Consider the following 16,657-nt stretch of genomic DNA (forward strand, 5'->3'; position numbering starts at 1 on the left):
GTACAGAGTAAAAGGAAACTACGTTCATCCAGGACCCTGGTGCTACATGAAACACAGACCTATAAGACAACATAGAAATAAATACACTACCTAGACTTACACAGTACTACATAAAGTGTAAAGATATGCAAAGAGTACAATATTTATGACAGTGGAGCGCCAGCCAGTATGCAGTACAGTGCAGTTGTATTTTAGTGTATAACCTAATAGCTACAGTATTTTCACAGATATTATTTTTACCCGAAGAGATCATTCAGTGTTCAAGCGATGCAGTGCCTGTGCTTTTCAATGTCTAACATTTTCCACATGACACTAATAACCACGTAATACACTCTGAGTTACAGCTTTTAATATTCTTTTACCTTTTAAGGCTGCATGTTGATCCGGTTGCTTTTTGATCGTAAACAGAATCACACAGTAAAATGCAATGCTTTGATATGGACCAAGCAGCTGCCAAGTACTGCGGGTTTTACATGTTCAAGGAATTTGCTTTGGTGTATTGGTGCACACTGATAAAAAATATAAACATAAAAATATGAAGTGAGCAGTATAAACTGCTCAAGTATAACATTATGACCACCTGCCTAATATTGTGTTGGTTCCCCTTTTGCTGCCAAAACAGCCCTGACCCATCGAGGCATGGACTCCACTAGATCTCTGAAGGTGTGCTGTGGTATCTGGCACCAAGATGTTATCACCAGATCCTTTAAGTCCTGTAAGTTGTGAGGTGGAGCATCCATGGATCGGACTTGTTTGTCCAGACGCACACACGCACCCGACCATCCACATGATGTAAAAGAAAAAGTGATCAGACCAGGCCACCTTCGTCCAGTTCTGATGCAACTAACAGTGATACACTGTGTATTCTGACACCTTTCTATCAGAACCAGCATTAACTTCTTTAGCATATTGAGAAAAAGTTGGATCGGATCACACGGGCCAGCCTTCACTCCCCACGTGCATCAATGAGCCTTAACCGCCTTGATCGGTGTAATATTGTATAAAAGTGAACCAGTGCAAACATTAAATTACAAATGCTACATTCAGTGCAGATGGAAAAAATAAACTGTACATTAGTGGACCAGTGCAAAACTCACAGTTTGAGGTAGGAAGATAAGATAAAGTGCAGGTGCAGTATGGCTGTCTGGGTCATTTACAGGTGGATCACGTTCTCCAGCATTGAATTTTTTGGAAAAAAGCAGTCCCCCCTCATTGTTTTACATTTAAGACAGCAAGTGATGTTGGAGTAATACGTGGCATGTGGCACGTAGTCTGCGTGATACGAGTGAAAAGAGCTACTGTTTGCGTATTACATTTCACATCTTTTCAACGATGTGACGCTTCAATCTGACGCGAACTCTTCTCCATATGCATTAGCGTCTCCCTTACCTGCAATTTTCATGTCATGTCTTGGCTCTTTCACTATCTACTGACATTTTAAGGTGAATCAAAATGTTTTATAAAAGGTTCGGGAAAGGAATAAATACGAATAACTCCACCAGGTCAGATTTAATCCATGTCTGGCAAATGTAAGATTTTTTTTAAAAAATGATTTTATGGTTTTATTAGCAGGAAAAGTTGGAAAAAATACTAGACTCTTTCATTAATACAGTATATGCTTATTTAATATCCAGTAATGCGTGCTTATTTAACAACACAGTATAAAATTGTTGTAGCAAAATACAAGGACACTGTAACTGTAACATTAGCAGCATATCCCGGTATAAACGACTGCAGTATCACGTTTTTGGCTTCTCTTTATACCATCGATCAACATGTCCTTTACCCATATTCATTTGTAACTGTACATGGGCTTCAAGTGACTTGCCATTTTTAAACAGCTCTAAAGAACAGGCACTCGAGCCACACACTAGAAAAGAAAAAGATATCGGGAAATGTAAGGTGAAGTAGCAAGTCTAGATCATTACTCCTGTTCTATTTCTATTCCTACTCTATCTGGTTTCACGCCAACTACAAGACTAAATCTTTCCAGGGTTCTTTGCTTGGAGATGTTGCGATACAGCCAGCTGCAAAAAAATAATGCATTAATTTATCTTTAAATTTAATAAAATATTAAAAACTATTAAAGACACTGAGCAGTTAAGGATTATTCCTGGAGTTCATTGAATTTGACCTCACAACCTTCTGATCACTGGCCCAACACCTTAACCACTGAGCTACCACATCCACACACAGCCTATACGCAGGGTCAAAGGGAGCATGGGGTTTATCCTTAGGGTCCTCAAGGCAGGGCATATCCTGGATACGGTGCAAACGCCTCACAGATATCACACACACTACAGACCATTCAAGGTGGACGCTGGAATAGAACCCTTATCCTCGGAGGTTTTGAGGCACACCAGGAAGGCCCTCAGAAATGGTGGCTCAAGTGGTTAAGGCTCTGGGTTGTTTATCGGAAGATCAGGTTCAAGCTCTGGTGCTGTATCATAGCTGCCCCTGTGCTCTGACCCCAATTTCCTCAGCTGGGGTATGTGCAGAAAAGTATTCTGCTGTAATGTATGTGTGGTGATAATAAAGGCTTCATGCTCTCTGTTTAGTTCTAAATCTTACAACCAGCAGTGTATTTAAGCTCTTACTGTGTGTGTGTGTGTGTGTGTGTGTGTGTGTGTGTGTGTGAGAGAGAGAGAGAGAGAGAGAGAGAGAGAGAATGTTTGTAGCATATAAACAAAGAACTGAACTAAAATGGTAGAACGAACCCATTATGAAGTGCAATGTGACATCAATTTCCAAACCCTGTTAGGGAGCCATGCATTTCCAAATGACATTCATTCATTTAATCAGGAACTGCGTTATCCTGATCAGGCTTGCAGTGACTATCCACGAGGCGGGAATTTACTCTGAAATGGGACGTCAGTGCATTGCAGCACACACACACACACACATTCACACACTCATTCACACCAAGGGCAACTTGGCAAAGCCAGTCTATCTACTGCCATGGTTTTTGGGAGGTGGGAGGAAACCCACATGCACAAAAAAAAACTCCACAGAAAAATGCATGCAGCTCACAATTAAACCCTCTAACTGTGAGATTGTCCGAATGCCATATTCATGTGTTTTTTGAAGGCATTTAATTCTTAATGCAGTTAATTCTGTAGAGAACCCTTTCTACATGTCCAAAAATGGCACGCGCTTGTGGTACACTGGGGCAACCTTTTTTTAAGTTGAAATAGTTGTTTTTTTCCAGCAGGCTAACAAAAAAAAATAATTTGCGCGTCATAGATGACGCAAACAAGGATCTCTTAAGGAGCATACGGAAATCTGGGGGAGTATAGTACGGTGGTTGGAGAGTAGTTTGCAGGATGGGTGTGCGGCGTGTCAGGAGCGGGGTGGAGGGACAGGTGGTGTCCCTGCGCGCGCTGTCTCTTTAAGGTTAGTCTCGTGCCGCGCGCTGTCTCCCGCACGCTGCGCTCGCGCGCATCGCGTCTTAATTACAGCGCGGAGAGAGCTCGCGCGGAGCAGGTGCATCACGCATCTCCAAACGGACACGATGGACCAGCGAGTCTCGCGCTTCGTGAATTATATCTTCACTGATTCTAGATTAAGACACAGGGATCAGTCATAGTTTGAATCCGGATCTGATCGCGACAGTAGTTCAACTAAAAGATGCGCTTTTCTCTAAATGCGACAGGTTCTGCTTGTGTGGGTATTTTTTTGTATGTGTGTGTGTGTGTGTGTGTGTTGCTGTTACGCGCGCGCTTGTAACTATGGGACGTGGCGCTTTCAGGGATTGTTCACTCGCTTTTTCTGCAAACACCACGCAAACATCACTCTTGTTGCTTAAATAATCGACTCGAACATACCGGACAAGCCGGGGGACAATGGCGTTGCGGGTCAGAAAAAGCTTCCTGCTGATTTTCATTCGGATCTGCCTATGCACAGGTAAGTTTCCAAAGAAAGTGCACTTAATTAAACAAAAAGTTGAAATTTAGTACAGTGAAAGTATTTAAGGTTTATGGAATGCATATGCTTTAAGTCATGGACTTGTTTAGATAAATAACAATAGTTGTATAAAAAGCATTTGTCTAGCTCGTACTGAATGTACTAATAATCATCTCTAATGCAATTATTATACTTTAGGCTTATTACTGCAATGTTTCTCACATTATAATTTAGACAAACCAAAATAAAATACTCTATCTATCTATCTATCTATCTATCTATCTATCTATCTATCTATCTATCTATCTATCTATCTATCTATCTATCTATCTATCTAAACCATTTATTACTATGTAATACAATAAGCTCAACCTTTGTATGGCTCATTTGTGACGTATGGCGTGGTGTGAGATTGGTGTGTGTCCGTCCAGAGGTTTCACTCACTGCATTATGCATACAGACTTGACAGCAACAAAGGTGCAGACCCCTAAAACCATTTGTATAATTCAGCAGCAAGCGAAAGTGCCAGAGGCGTCTGATCATATAATTAGGGATATTCATCTAATAAGTGTTGCATCAAATCTCTGAAGTCGTCATGCTATTGTCTTAGTTGGTTACAAAGGAAAAACACAACAACATGTAGGTTTCTTATTCTGGAAAAAATGGAAAGCTCAGCGTTGCTGTTTAATCCACCGAAGAGACCCGGAGTGTCGTGCGTTCATTTAGCCCTCGGGGTGAAACGTGGTGGTGAATTTTAATATGAAGAAATTTAACAATACATGTTTTAGAATTGAATATCTGTAATGATGTTACACGTGTTGGCTTTTTATGAGAATAAACCTATCGTGTTTATTTTTTTTATTTTTATGAATTAATGTAATACGTACACACAGCTGTTGATTGGTCAGAGGACTTATGTGGTCGTTCAGCTGTTGAATTTACTCCTACAGTGTGTACTGAACATCTGTGAGGAATTGTATTTTATAGTTTTCAGCTTCATCTAGAGCAAAACTCCAGGTGTTTCAGGTATTAAGGTTTGTCTGCTGTGTATTAAGGTTTGTCTGCTATGGCCAAAGGAAGGCTTTGTGAAGTCTCACTTCAAGTGATGTTCATTAGGCTGTAAACACTGGTTTCTAGGAAACTATTACGTAAAGTAAATGTAAAGCAGAGGAAGCTTATGTCCACCACTTTGCATTGTGTAAACTGTAAATTAATAGCAGCTTGAACAAACGGTCAGATTGTTCATTTAATTTGACTTAAAAGAATTACTGAGAGATTGAAAAATATGAACAGAACTGTGTTACATATATGACTTGTTTGATTATATGCATAAACCCGGCTATAACCGCAGCCTTATTTAACCAGTTCCCATAATACAATTATCCATGTAGAAATTGTCGAACTGACGGCCAAGACAATGTTCTCCGAGGCAAACGAGTGATAATTTTATCTTATCATGCAGGTCAGCATTCCTACATTGGCCTTATGCAGAAACTGCAGCAGAGTTTTTAAATCCACATTAGAAGCTTGCCCCAGGCCCTTGAAGGAAAACGGCCTTGTTAATGCAATGAAAAAGCTGTAAATATAGAACATAGCGCTGGCTTTTTCTGCCCTGGCTTGCTGCCTTGTTTGCCAGTTAAATAAAAGTAGTGTGCGAAGTGGATGTGTCAGTTCCGTAGGCAGTGTGAAACATTTGTTCGCTTCTTGGGTAAAATGATTTGTTGCTTGAACTTTAGAAAACTAACTTTTGTTGCTTTGAAACAATCAAATCATTGACGTTTTTGGCGCCTGAGAAGATTCACTGTGGTGAATGTCCTTCGTGTGTGATTATTATGACTGCACCATAATGAACAGTTTGTCAGTGCTGTTTGAAGTGATTTAATGTTGTTTTAGGTTGTGTTATTTTTATTATTCCACCGAATAATATACAGAAATGTCAAGTGGTTGCTTGTCTCTTGAGTAAAATCTAAGCACCTACACGTAATGTTTAGAAGAAGAAGAAGCCTTTATTATCGCCACACTTACAGTACATTACAGCACAGTGATACTCCTTTCTTCACATATCCCAGCTGAGGAAGTTGTGGTCAGAGCACAGGGGCAGCTATGATACAGCCTCCCTGGAGCAGAGAGGGTTAAGTGCCTTGCTCAGGGGCCCACAGTGGAGCTTGGTAGTGCTGGGGCTTGAACTCTGATCAGCAACCCAGAGACTTAACCACTTGAGCTACGACTGCCTCCAAAGTATACACCACTGCCTCAGTGTTTAAAGCACTACATGGCCTCATACTTTAATATTCTGCATCATTTCCTTCTCCAGCGCTTGAGTCCTTGAGGTTTTTGGTCAACTGCTGGTTCCTAAAATCAAAATCGCTTCAAAGTAAGGGCAAATTGTTGGTGCCGATGTTTGGCTCAAAGACTTTTTTTTGAAACATGATTCCACAATGTCTCTGTATTCTTACTTGTATATTTTATGGTTCTGCTTCTTTATTCACTTTCAAACCGAGTAAAAGCATGCTTGTTCTCTCGACATGTTCGGCTCTCTTCCTTCTTCTGTAGTATAAAGATTTAAAAAGGAGTTTAAGAGGGGATAATGAAAACAGGACCTGCTGGCTTTGAATAATAATAATAATAATAATAATAATAATAATAATAATTATTATTATTATAATAATTATAATAAATAAATAAATAAATAAAAACATAATATTATTAGTATGAAATATTTTAACTTTTAGTAAATGTTTACATAAAATGTAATTTTTATTATTATTATTATTATTATTATTATTATTATTATTATTATTATTTATTTTGTCAATCTATAAAAATGTATTTTATCGCAATACAATTTTTTTTTATACCATGCCATTTATTACACAAATAATGTTAGCCTCCATTTCTCTGGGGAAAGCTAGTGTTTTATTTACTTTCCTGCTGTTCATTTAGCAACAGTCAAATATTATTTAATGGCAGTCATTCAAACCGGAATTGCTCATTCCACCAAATTGATTTGTTTAATATCAGGAGATTAAGCCGATGGATCACAGCAGTATTTTTTAAATCGAGCACGGCATTGCGAAAGTCTTCCTGGAGTCATTAACATATTAGGGATTAAACTGGGGATAGGGCAGAAAAAAAGACTGTGTGGTTTGTGTGTCACTCAGTGGCCTTAGGTTCATGGAGGAACCGAGCAGTGTGGTGATAAAAGGCATTACACAAACAGACATTATATAATGCAGAATATGTGTGTGTTCTAGTGCCTTGTGAGATTAGCATTAAGCATAATGCCCCCCCCCCCCCCCACACCCTTTCCATAACGCCCCCTTATATTTTTCTTAGGTCAATATCAAACACTGCATAAATAATGCTCTTTATTTTAGCATATTCATTTGAGACTGCATTATTTGCATAACTCTAAAGTAAACCACTTTGGAAATACAACCCTCTCTGGCCCTCGTCTTCAATCAATTAGTCTAACAAGATCGTAGTTAGGCTCTGAGGAGGCAGCAGGAGATGCATGTTTAATATTTGTTCATATTAATTAATGAGCGTTACATAACGGTGCAGGCTCGTCTCCGTGCCGCATCCGAGTCACGGCTAGCGATATCACAGGAGAAAAGACTCGAGTGTGCTTTGTCTTGCACCAACACTGGTCTTCCGCTCCAGCGGAGCTGCGTGAAAGCTTTGATCGAACAACAATTGAAGTTAACTTCTGACACTCAAGGCCTTGAGATTAATCCCAGTTTGTTCTGCTCTGGTAATTCCTTCCAGAGTTATCACTTACTACATCCCCAGAGGAAGTGCGTCTAAAACGGGAGGGAGGGAATTGATGAAGGCTGGTGGGTCTGATTGAAAGCCTGCACTATGGGATGCGATGATATGCTCTCATTATCGTGAGAAATTATAGCGCGATAGACTTTTCATCATATTTATAGAACACTCAGCAACCGCAGACAGTTAGAGATCGATAAACTGTGTTTTTTTGAGCAGCAACCTGTGATATCGCATGACAAATTAAAATACACTGAAAAAAAAAAGGAATGTGTGGTCAGTCGGATTTAAAATAAAATTATATATATAAAGGTTACGTTTCTTGACAAAATGTGATTTCGTTTATTTAGATTATTTTACTAAACTCGATTTAACTTTCGGAGGTAGGACGCAAACTCAGTTTATTGAGTGTCACAAAAATAGGTACAGCTAAAAAAAAATCAATATATAAGGAGTAAGGATCAATAAAGAACGAGTGAACAATCCAATACACGTTAGACAAATAACAGGGTCCAAAACCAGCACAGGTCAATCAGGATCTAATCAATTTCTCAATAGGATAGGCACAATTGTTGTTTAGAAGAAGAAGACTTTATTATCACTACACATACACCGATCAGGTATAACATTGTGAACAGTGCCAGGTGAAGTGAATAAGACTGATGATCTCCTCATCATGGCACCTGTTAGTGGGTGGGATATATTAGGCTGCAAGTGAACATTTTGTCCTCAAAGTTGATGTGTTAGAAGCAGGAAAAATGGACAAGCGTAAGGATTTGAGCGAGTTTGATAAAGGCCCAAATTGTGATGGCTAGACCACTGGATAAGAGCATCTCCAAAACTGCAGCTCTTGTGGGGTGTTCCCGGTCTGCAGTGGTCAGTATCTTTCAAAAGTGGTCCAAGGAAGGAACAGTGGAGAACGGGCGACAGGGTCATGGGCTTGTGGAACATCATTAAAAGAAAGAATTTCCTGTTACAGCAGATATAAACTGCTGTTCCTCCACAATGCCTCATTTTAATGCTCAAAATAAAACCTTTTCATCGGAAAAAATGATAAAGTTTACTGTTTTATCCCTAATGAACAACCTGAGGTGATGGATGAGGAAAAACTCCCTGAGATGATATGAGGAAGAAACCTTGAGAGAAACCAGGCTCAGAAGGGAACGTCATCCTCATTTGGATGACACTGGACAGTCAATAATGTAAATGAAAAATAATAATAATAATAATAATAATAATAATAATAATAATAATAATAATAATAATGTCTTTTCTACAATAAAATAATAAATGTGGTTTGAGTTATAGACAGCACTACTAAGACTGATGATCTCCTCATCATGTCACCTGTTAGTGGGTGGGATATATTAGACAGCAAGTCAACATTTTGTCCTCAAAGTTGATGTGTTAGAATCAGGATAAATGGACAAGTGTAAGGATTTGAGCGAGTTTGATAAAGGCCCAAATTGTGATGGCTAGACCACTGGATCAGAGCATCTCCAAAACTGCAGCTCTTGTGGGGTGTTCCCGGTCTGCAGTGGTCAGTATCTTTAAAAAGTGGTCCAAGGAAAGAACAATGGTGAACCGGCGACAGGGTCATGGGTGGTCAAGGCTCATTGATGCACGTGGGGAGAGAAGACTGGACCGTGTGATCCGATCCAACAGACGAGCTACTGTTGCTCAGATTGCTGAAGAAGTTAATGCTGGTTCTGATAGAAAGGTGTCAGAATACACAGTGCATGACGGGTCAGCAAAAGGGGGACTAACACAATATTAGGTAGGTGGTCATAATGTTGTGCCTCGGTGTACATTACAGCATATCCCAGCTGAGGAAGTTGTGGTCAGTGCACAGGGGCAGCTATGATATGGCACCTCTAGAGCAGAGGAGGTTAAGTGCCTTGCTCAACTGCCCAACAGTAGCAGTGTTGGGAATGCTGGGGCTTGAACCTTGACCTTCTGATCAACAACCCAGAGCCTTAACCACCTGAGCTACCACTGCCCCCCTGTATTTTCTGGACGTTTGAAAACACATTGTTTTAATGTTACCGATGTACACATCTGGATTAAGTAAATCCAACAAGCTCTTTTTGTGTAGGAGCTCACAGGGATGGAATTTGAGCCCATTGTATTATTGTGTTTATTGAATTTTATCACTCAGACACAATGCAGCGAATATTCCCTCCCCCCACCCCAGAAATGTGTGAAGATGTACATGCTGGGTGGTTGTTCAGAAAAATTTGACTTTGTCATTTAGCATGTTCTCACACTGTGTCTGCGTTTATTAGGAAGCATCGTGTTAGCTGTATATTCGTATGCAAATGGTTCTAAATTTTTTTTAAATGTTTGACTGAAAACCGTTTTGGTTTTTTTGGTTTTTTGTCAAAGAGAAGAAGCAATTAAAATTCTCTCTTCCTTATGGTTGTTTTTTTTTTTTTTTGCTATCTTTTGTCTGCGTTTGAGCTGTCGGGGTATGAGCTTATCCTTGAGACGCACAGCAAGAATAATTATCCAGTGCTCCTTCATTAGAGGCTGTCACACACTCCTCTTTTACCAAAGCACACAGAGGTGTCTGAAACATCCGGCTTTATGGAAAGCCACCCATTTATCCTCTTTATGATTAAAACCACTGTTGAACATAGGCTCTCTTGACATAATGCACTTTAATTATAGCAAAAAAATGTAATGTGTAATATTTGTTTTTCAAGTAGCTGCATTTAGCCGTAAACGTGGTTCATATTTGAACCCCTACGACTTTTTCCCCTAAGTAATTTATTATTATTATTATTATTATTATTATAAATTTCAATCTATAATAAAACACAAGAGCGAGTCATGCTGCAGGTTTTCAGCTAAAACAACTGTTGCTGTGAAGTAATGCATGAACACGTCTTTAATGAGCGCTAATAAATAAACTTGCATTGTTTTATTCTTTCTGTACCAAATCTAATTCCTATCTCAGATCCTGACCTGTTTATATTAAAGGATATGTTTTAAAAGGAGTTGCTCCGGATGAAGGCGTCCACCAGATGCTGAAATCGTTAACAATTTGAGATTGTGGTGGTGTGAAACGACAAAATCATACTTTAGGAACTTTTTTAGGCACTATAGTTTTCGATACCGATGATGAAAAGTGTTTTTGTAAGTTTATTTGTTCGCAGCCTCATTTTCAGCGCCATTATCCTCCATTCAACGATGCCATAGCAACACAACTCGGTCGGCCATGAGGTGCTCATTTCCTGGAATGCAAGAATATGAGATATGTTCTATCTGTGTCTGGCTCTTATCTGCATCTCCATCTCCATTCAGTCCCACGAGGGGATGTGCGGTTCGTTTTCAAAGCTTTCTTTCCAGACAGCAGCTGTGCCAAACCCCAACCTTAATGTCAGCTTTTTATTTTTTCTTTCTTTCTTCCTTTCATTTTTTTTTTTTAACGTGCTCCCTCCTTTCCGTCTGCACGCCTAGACTCTCCGAAAGCCTAATAGATGCTGAGTCATCAACTCCTCAGACTCGCTCCATCACCAGCCATTAAACGTCTACTCCACTCCCGTTCCGTGTCTGATGTCATCCGAAGCCGGACGTTTTCATTTCTTTTAACTTCAGCACAAATGCCTGTGTGAAATATTGCCGTATTGACTGGGAGGCAAATAAAAGTCTATTTTCACCTGTAGAAGCCACATCTGATTTAATCGCTACCTGTCAGACAGAAAGGAAGTTAAAAGCTTTCTGAACTAGTTGCTTATTTCTTTGTTTTGTTTTGTTTGTTTGCTTTTTTAAAATCAGCGTGCAATAGCCTTTAAAAAACTTCCGGTCAATTTCCTTGATTTTTAATTATTTGAGTTTAAAAGCTTTTCGGACATGCCATACATTTGCGATACTTTTGTTTATATCCATGGTCCGTCTAGACAGGAACCGCACTAAGCACTCTGAACAGTGTAAGTTGATTTCCTTAATTTCCCACAGGCTCTCGGTTGCGTCTGGAGGACAGTCCGCCTCGGATCGTGGAGGACCCGTCTGATCTGATTGTGTCTAAAGGTGAACCAGCTACGCTGAACTGCAAAGCTGAGGGTCGGCCTACGCCGAGTGTGGAGTGGTACAAAGACGGAGAACATGTCGAGACGGATAAAGATGACCCGCGTTCACACCGCATGCTGTTGCCCAGCGGCTCGCTCTTCTTCCTGCGCATCGTCCACGGCCGCCGCAGCAAGCCGGACGAAGGCGTCTACACCTGCGTGGCCCGTAACTACCTGGGCGAGGCAGTGAGTCGTAACGCCTCCTTAGAGGTGGCCAGTAAGTTCAATTTCAGCTGTCTTTGTGTAATCTAGGAATTCATTTATTCTTATGGGCTTTGTTTGGTTTATTGGATTGTTGATTTGAGCACTATATGTCCAGAAAGATGTAGATCATCACACATATCTGCTTGTTGGACATCCACTTCCCAAACTGGTGTTAGTCCTAGAATGACCTCCACTTTTCTACGAAGGCTTTTAGATTGTGGCTGTGGGGATTCGTACTCATTCAGCCTCAAGAGCATTGGCATGCAATCCCCCCTATTTATCCCAAAGGTGTTCATTGGGTTTGAGGTCAGTGCTCTGTGCAGGACATTGAGTTCTTCCACTCCAAATGTCTTCAAGCAGCCCCAGCGACTCTTAATTCCAGTGAAGGAAAACTGTAATGCTAAAACGTTAAAAACAAAAACATTTAAGGCAGTTCTGTCCTATGAATTTATTGACCACAGCTTGATAAGGGTTCACACATGGATGTGATGGCCAGGATTCCATATACTTCCGGCTGTATGTCGGAAATATTTAGGAGGAAAAAAGATGAATATAGATCAACCTGACGCTAAAATTACTAACCATTCTCCTGTGTGTATGATGATGCTAATTACATGTAAATAAATAAGCATATTTGCAGCACAGCTGATACGTTTAATGACGCCCACAAAACGCTGACGGGGAGCTGATAACCGATAAAATCACCTAAACAGTGAAATAACATGCCCTGAGTGCAGCATGCTCTAATCGTGATTTACGACTAGGAAAATGTTGGAATTTGGGAATTCTCATCCTGGCGAGTGACCTTTCTTCTGTCATAATTTATTGGCTAAATATTGTGACATATTATGTGTCAGTATCCTGGAATATAATATTACTCACTCATACCTGTTCAGAGCCACAGAACGGATTAGTCACTGGCTTATGAAGCTGCCGCATTATTTCACCCACTTGCAGTGTTTCTGAAACTCGATGATGCTTCCCAAATATCAGTAAAGAAAAAGCTTGGATTTATTTAGTGGAAATATGATGAAGATACATGGGAGACTGTAATATGCTTGAATAGATATTGAGAGATAAAGAGCTAATATACATCAGCATTCAAATGTTACACACGTAGACACAGCCATGTTTTCTGTTGAAAAATGAACCGAACGACATGCATATGCATTGAAAACATTTGAAACGACAATTTATAAACTCTGCATTGCCCAGTGCTTGTGTGGCATAAAAAAGTTCCGGGAAGAAAGGTGCAAGCTGATTCATTAACAGGATCTACTGATAATTCTATCCTTTAAATTGGCAAAAATAACATATCCTCCCTGTTCTGCATGTTTTTGCCTTAGTGAATATGTAATTTTAGATGTTTCTGCTGAGAAGTGCAAAATACAGGGCGGAGTCTATGGAAATAGATTCATTTCATGCCCGCAGTGTGATTTACTGAACCTGACAGATACTTTGGAAGCAGAAATTGTGTGTCAGAAAATGTTCACGTTTGGATGGAAACCCAGGTTTCAGTTTATTGAGAAAACCAGAGCAGACAAACTGAAAAAAAAAAGAAGTAATATTCAAGATCAGAAAACAGATGCGTCAAGTGATGTACAAATGGACAGAACTGGACGAAGACAGAATGTAGAAATAGGCAAAAAAAAGGCAGAAATAAAGGAGGAAAATACTTCAGATACTATGAGAGACTGAGGCATTTGTGAGTCTTGATGGAATTTGTAGTTCACTGCCTGGCTGGGAATCATGGGAAATGTAATATCTGGTATCCACAAAGGCAGTTGAAGTGGTCACTTAATAGGTTGATCTCCAAGGTCTGCCCTGGATTGAGGTGCCGGACATTCTGTTCGACGGCTATGAAACTCTCTGATCAGGACATAGGTCCTGAGTGTCTTGTGTTAAGACCGGCAATATTTCGAAGGGCCATATCCTTCCTGTCAATCAGCTACTAAATTCTGCCACCACCGTGCCTGTAATTGAGTACGGCTCTGACTGTGTAGGCGAGCTGTCCCTTCAGGTCCTGAAGTGGTGATGGAGAATCCAGAGGACCTGGAACTAGAGCTTACATAAAAGAGCTATAGAAGGTAGGTGACAAATGAGACCAGCATGGGAATCGAAGGTCATACATCAGCTCATTGATTTGGTGGATGATCCACTGGACCAGTGTAGTGATGCATCAGTAACTGGCACGCTCAGTGAAAATGGACCAATGAGTAACTGAAAGAGGTCAGGCAATATTCAAGATCAGAAAAGAGATGGGGAAGGGGTAGCTCAGTGGTTAAGGTGTTGAAGGTTGTACGTTTGAATTCACCAGGCTACCACTGCTGGGCCATTTAGCAAGGCCTCAGTTGTATAAAAAAATGAGATAAATGTAAGTCACTCTGGATAAGTGTGCCTGTAAATATATGGCCAAGTGGCATAAAAATAGGATGACCTCTGCAAAGACAGAATGTAGAAGTAGACAAGAAAGAAAATGGACTTACAGGAGTTACTGGGACAGTTCCTTGCCAGGCCATTATGGGGTCCTGGCAAGTGGTTTATTTATGTATCATTGTCTTATTACCATGTGGGCAGTGCCACACCCTAATGAGTTGTCCTGCTTTCTCATCTGTGCCTTGTTTTCCCTCTATGTGCTTCTATATATAAAGGTGAAGTGTAGTGTAGTGTAATTATGCAAAATGGAGGTCCTAGTAGAAAGCCTTACACAGTGCTCTGGTTCGTATTGATGTTGTAGTGGATGAAATTCCTTGTTCTGTCTTAATCGTCTGTTCTCAGAACCTTCTGGTTGTCCATTTGCATGAGTGTGACAGCCTGAAGACCCTCAATGTGTCCATTTGGAGATGCCCAAATATCTGAAGAGATGTTTGAATAGGAGTAAAAGCAAGGCAGAAAAATAAATCATGCATGGAAAAGCCGAATATTAGTTAATCAGTGTCACATCTATGGCCAGGAGGAATTGGAGGTTGTGGCAGTTTATCAATCAGTAGGATTCTAGGGACCTCAGCTTGGACATGATGGATTACCTCCAGTATTTACTGCTGAGAAACTGCTAGATTTTGACTTTGGCATCCCATGATGCAACTGATATATGAGCCCAAGTGATTAGTTTTTGTAATTTCTGTGTTATTTAAGTTCAAACAACACTTAGCAATTGAACAACCTGAGTATATATATACAGAGTCAGAGTAAACCAGAATGAGGTACAATACATGTAATCAATACGCTGCCAAGCTGGACTGAAGAACGCATAGCTAGAGGCGGAATTCTCAGAGTTCCTGCAAAGAGATTTGTGGTTATAACACCAATTATCAAAATAATAGTCAGCTTCAGCCCTAGTCGAATATAACCCTGCTGAAGGGGTTCTGCAGATGATGAAGATTAAACCCAGGATCTATAAAGATCTATTACGCAGTCATTAGCGTGATGAAAGGGTAGAGCATATTCTTTACCTTTATCATTCTTGGGTGTCAGGACTTATATGAGGCTAGTAAATGAAAGGTGAGTGATGCATGAATTGTCATAGGCTAGAGCTTCTTTCACCGACCAGTGGATCTGGGAAGTGTGTGTTTGAAGTCAGGGTGATGGGTGATGAGGTTAAAAGAAAGGAAATAAGTTCACTATAGAGGGCAGCCCCGATGAGGCTCATTTATCAGTCTTTTGTTCAAATCGTGTGTAAATGTTTGCCTAAACCAAACCAAACACAAAAAAGCAAGAAAAACGAAACCACTCTTAAATAACCATGCACAGTACAGCTGATTTGCATGTAGTGATGAACTGCATAATATTTCAAATGCACAAGCAATTGTGAGCACAGAATGCTTGTTCATGGTGCAAATGATTTTGACTCACTATACTAGTAAAAATAGACGGCTGGTGGTCCAGCGGCAGGATCCCACGCTCTCGTTGCCATGGCCCGGGTTGGATTTCTGAGCAGAACGCTAACCCAGCCACTGAAGAGTTAACTCTCAGTGCCGGTCCCAAGCCCGGTTAAAATGGGAAGGTTGTGTCAGAGAGGGCATCAGGCGTAAAACCTGTGCCAAATCGAAACATGCGGACCTGCTGATGATCTGCTGTGGCGACCCCGATCGGGGAGCAGGCGAAAGAACGATAACAACTATACTAGTAAAAATGATTTATGTATGCACTGATCAGCCATAGCATTAAAACTACTGATAGGTGACGTGAATAGCATTGTAGCCTTATATTGTTACATTAGGACCTGTCAAGGGGGGGGGTATATGAGGTAGCAAGTGAAGGGTCAGTTCTCGAAGTGTTGGAAGCGGGAAAAATGGGCAAGCGTAAGGATCTGAGTGGCCAAATTGTGATGGTTAGCCAAGTGAGTCAGAGCATCACCAAAACAGCACTTCTTCACAGATGCAGTGGTTAGTACAGTACCTACAAAAAGTGCTCCAAGGAAAGGAGATCTGGTGAACCAGCGACAGGGTCATGGACACCCAAGCCTCAGTGATTTGCATGGGGAGCAAAGGCTACTGTAAGAACAAAAAAAGTTGAAAGTGTGTCAGAACACACACTGCATCACTGATTGTTGTGTATGGGGCTGCAGATTAGTCATGCTGACCGCTGTCCACTACAGAAAACACCTACAATAGATACATGAGCATGAGAACTGGATCATGGAGCAGTGGAAAAAGGTGACCTGGTCTTGTCTTTTACATCATGTGGACAGCTGTGCATGTATGTGTGTGTGT

The 16,657-nt window shown here is 40.5% G+C and overlaps 1 protein-coding gene across 2 annotated transcripts in view; it reads left to right on the forward strand.

The window, feature by feature from the left end:
• The first annotated feature begins 3,247 nt into the window (after positions 1-3,247).
• zgc:77784 (uncharacterized protein LOC402947 homolog) overlaps positions 3,248-16,657 on the forward strand; it is an 82,556-nt gene continuing 69,146 nt past the window's right edge. Inside the window, exons 1-2 of one of the 2 annotated variants that reach the window (XM_058412862.1) lie at positions 3,248-3,903; positions 11,632-11,958. In XM_058412862.1, the coding sequence (XP_058268845.1) occupies positions 3,843-3,903; positions 11,632-11,958 (388 nt within the window). In that variant the 5' untranslated portion in view covers positions 3,248-3,842. The remainder of the gene's footprint in view (positions 3,904-11,631; positions 11,959-16,657) is intronic. The other variant, XM_058412863.1, reaches the window with a different exon arrangement.

Source organism: Hemibagrus wyckioides, linkage group LG17 (genome assembly GCF_019097595.1).
Source record: "Hemibagrus wyckioides isolate EC202008001 linkage group LG17, SWU_Hwy_1.0, whole genome shotgun sequence".
Classification (NCBI taxonomy): domain Eukaryota; kingdom Metazoa; phylum Chordata; class Actinopteri; order Siluriformes; family Bagridae; genus Hemibagrus; species Hemibagrus wyckioides.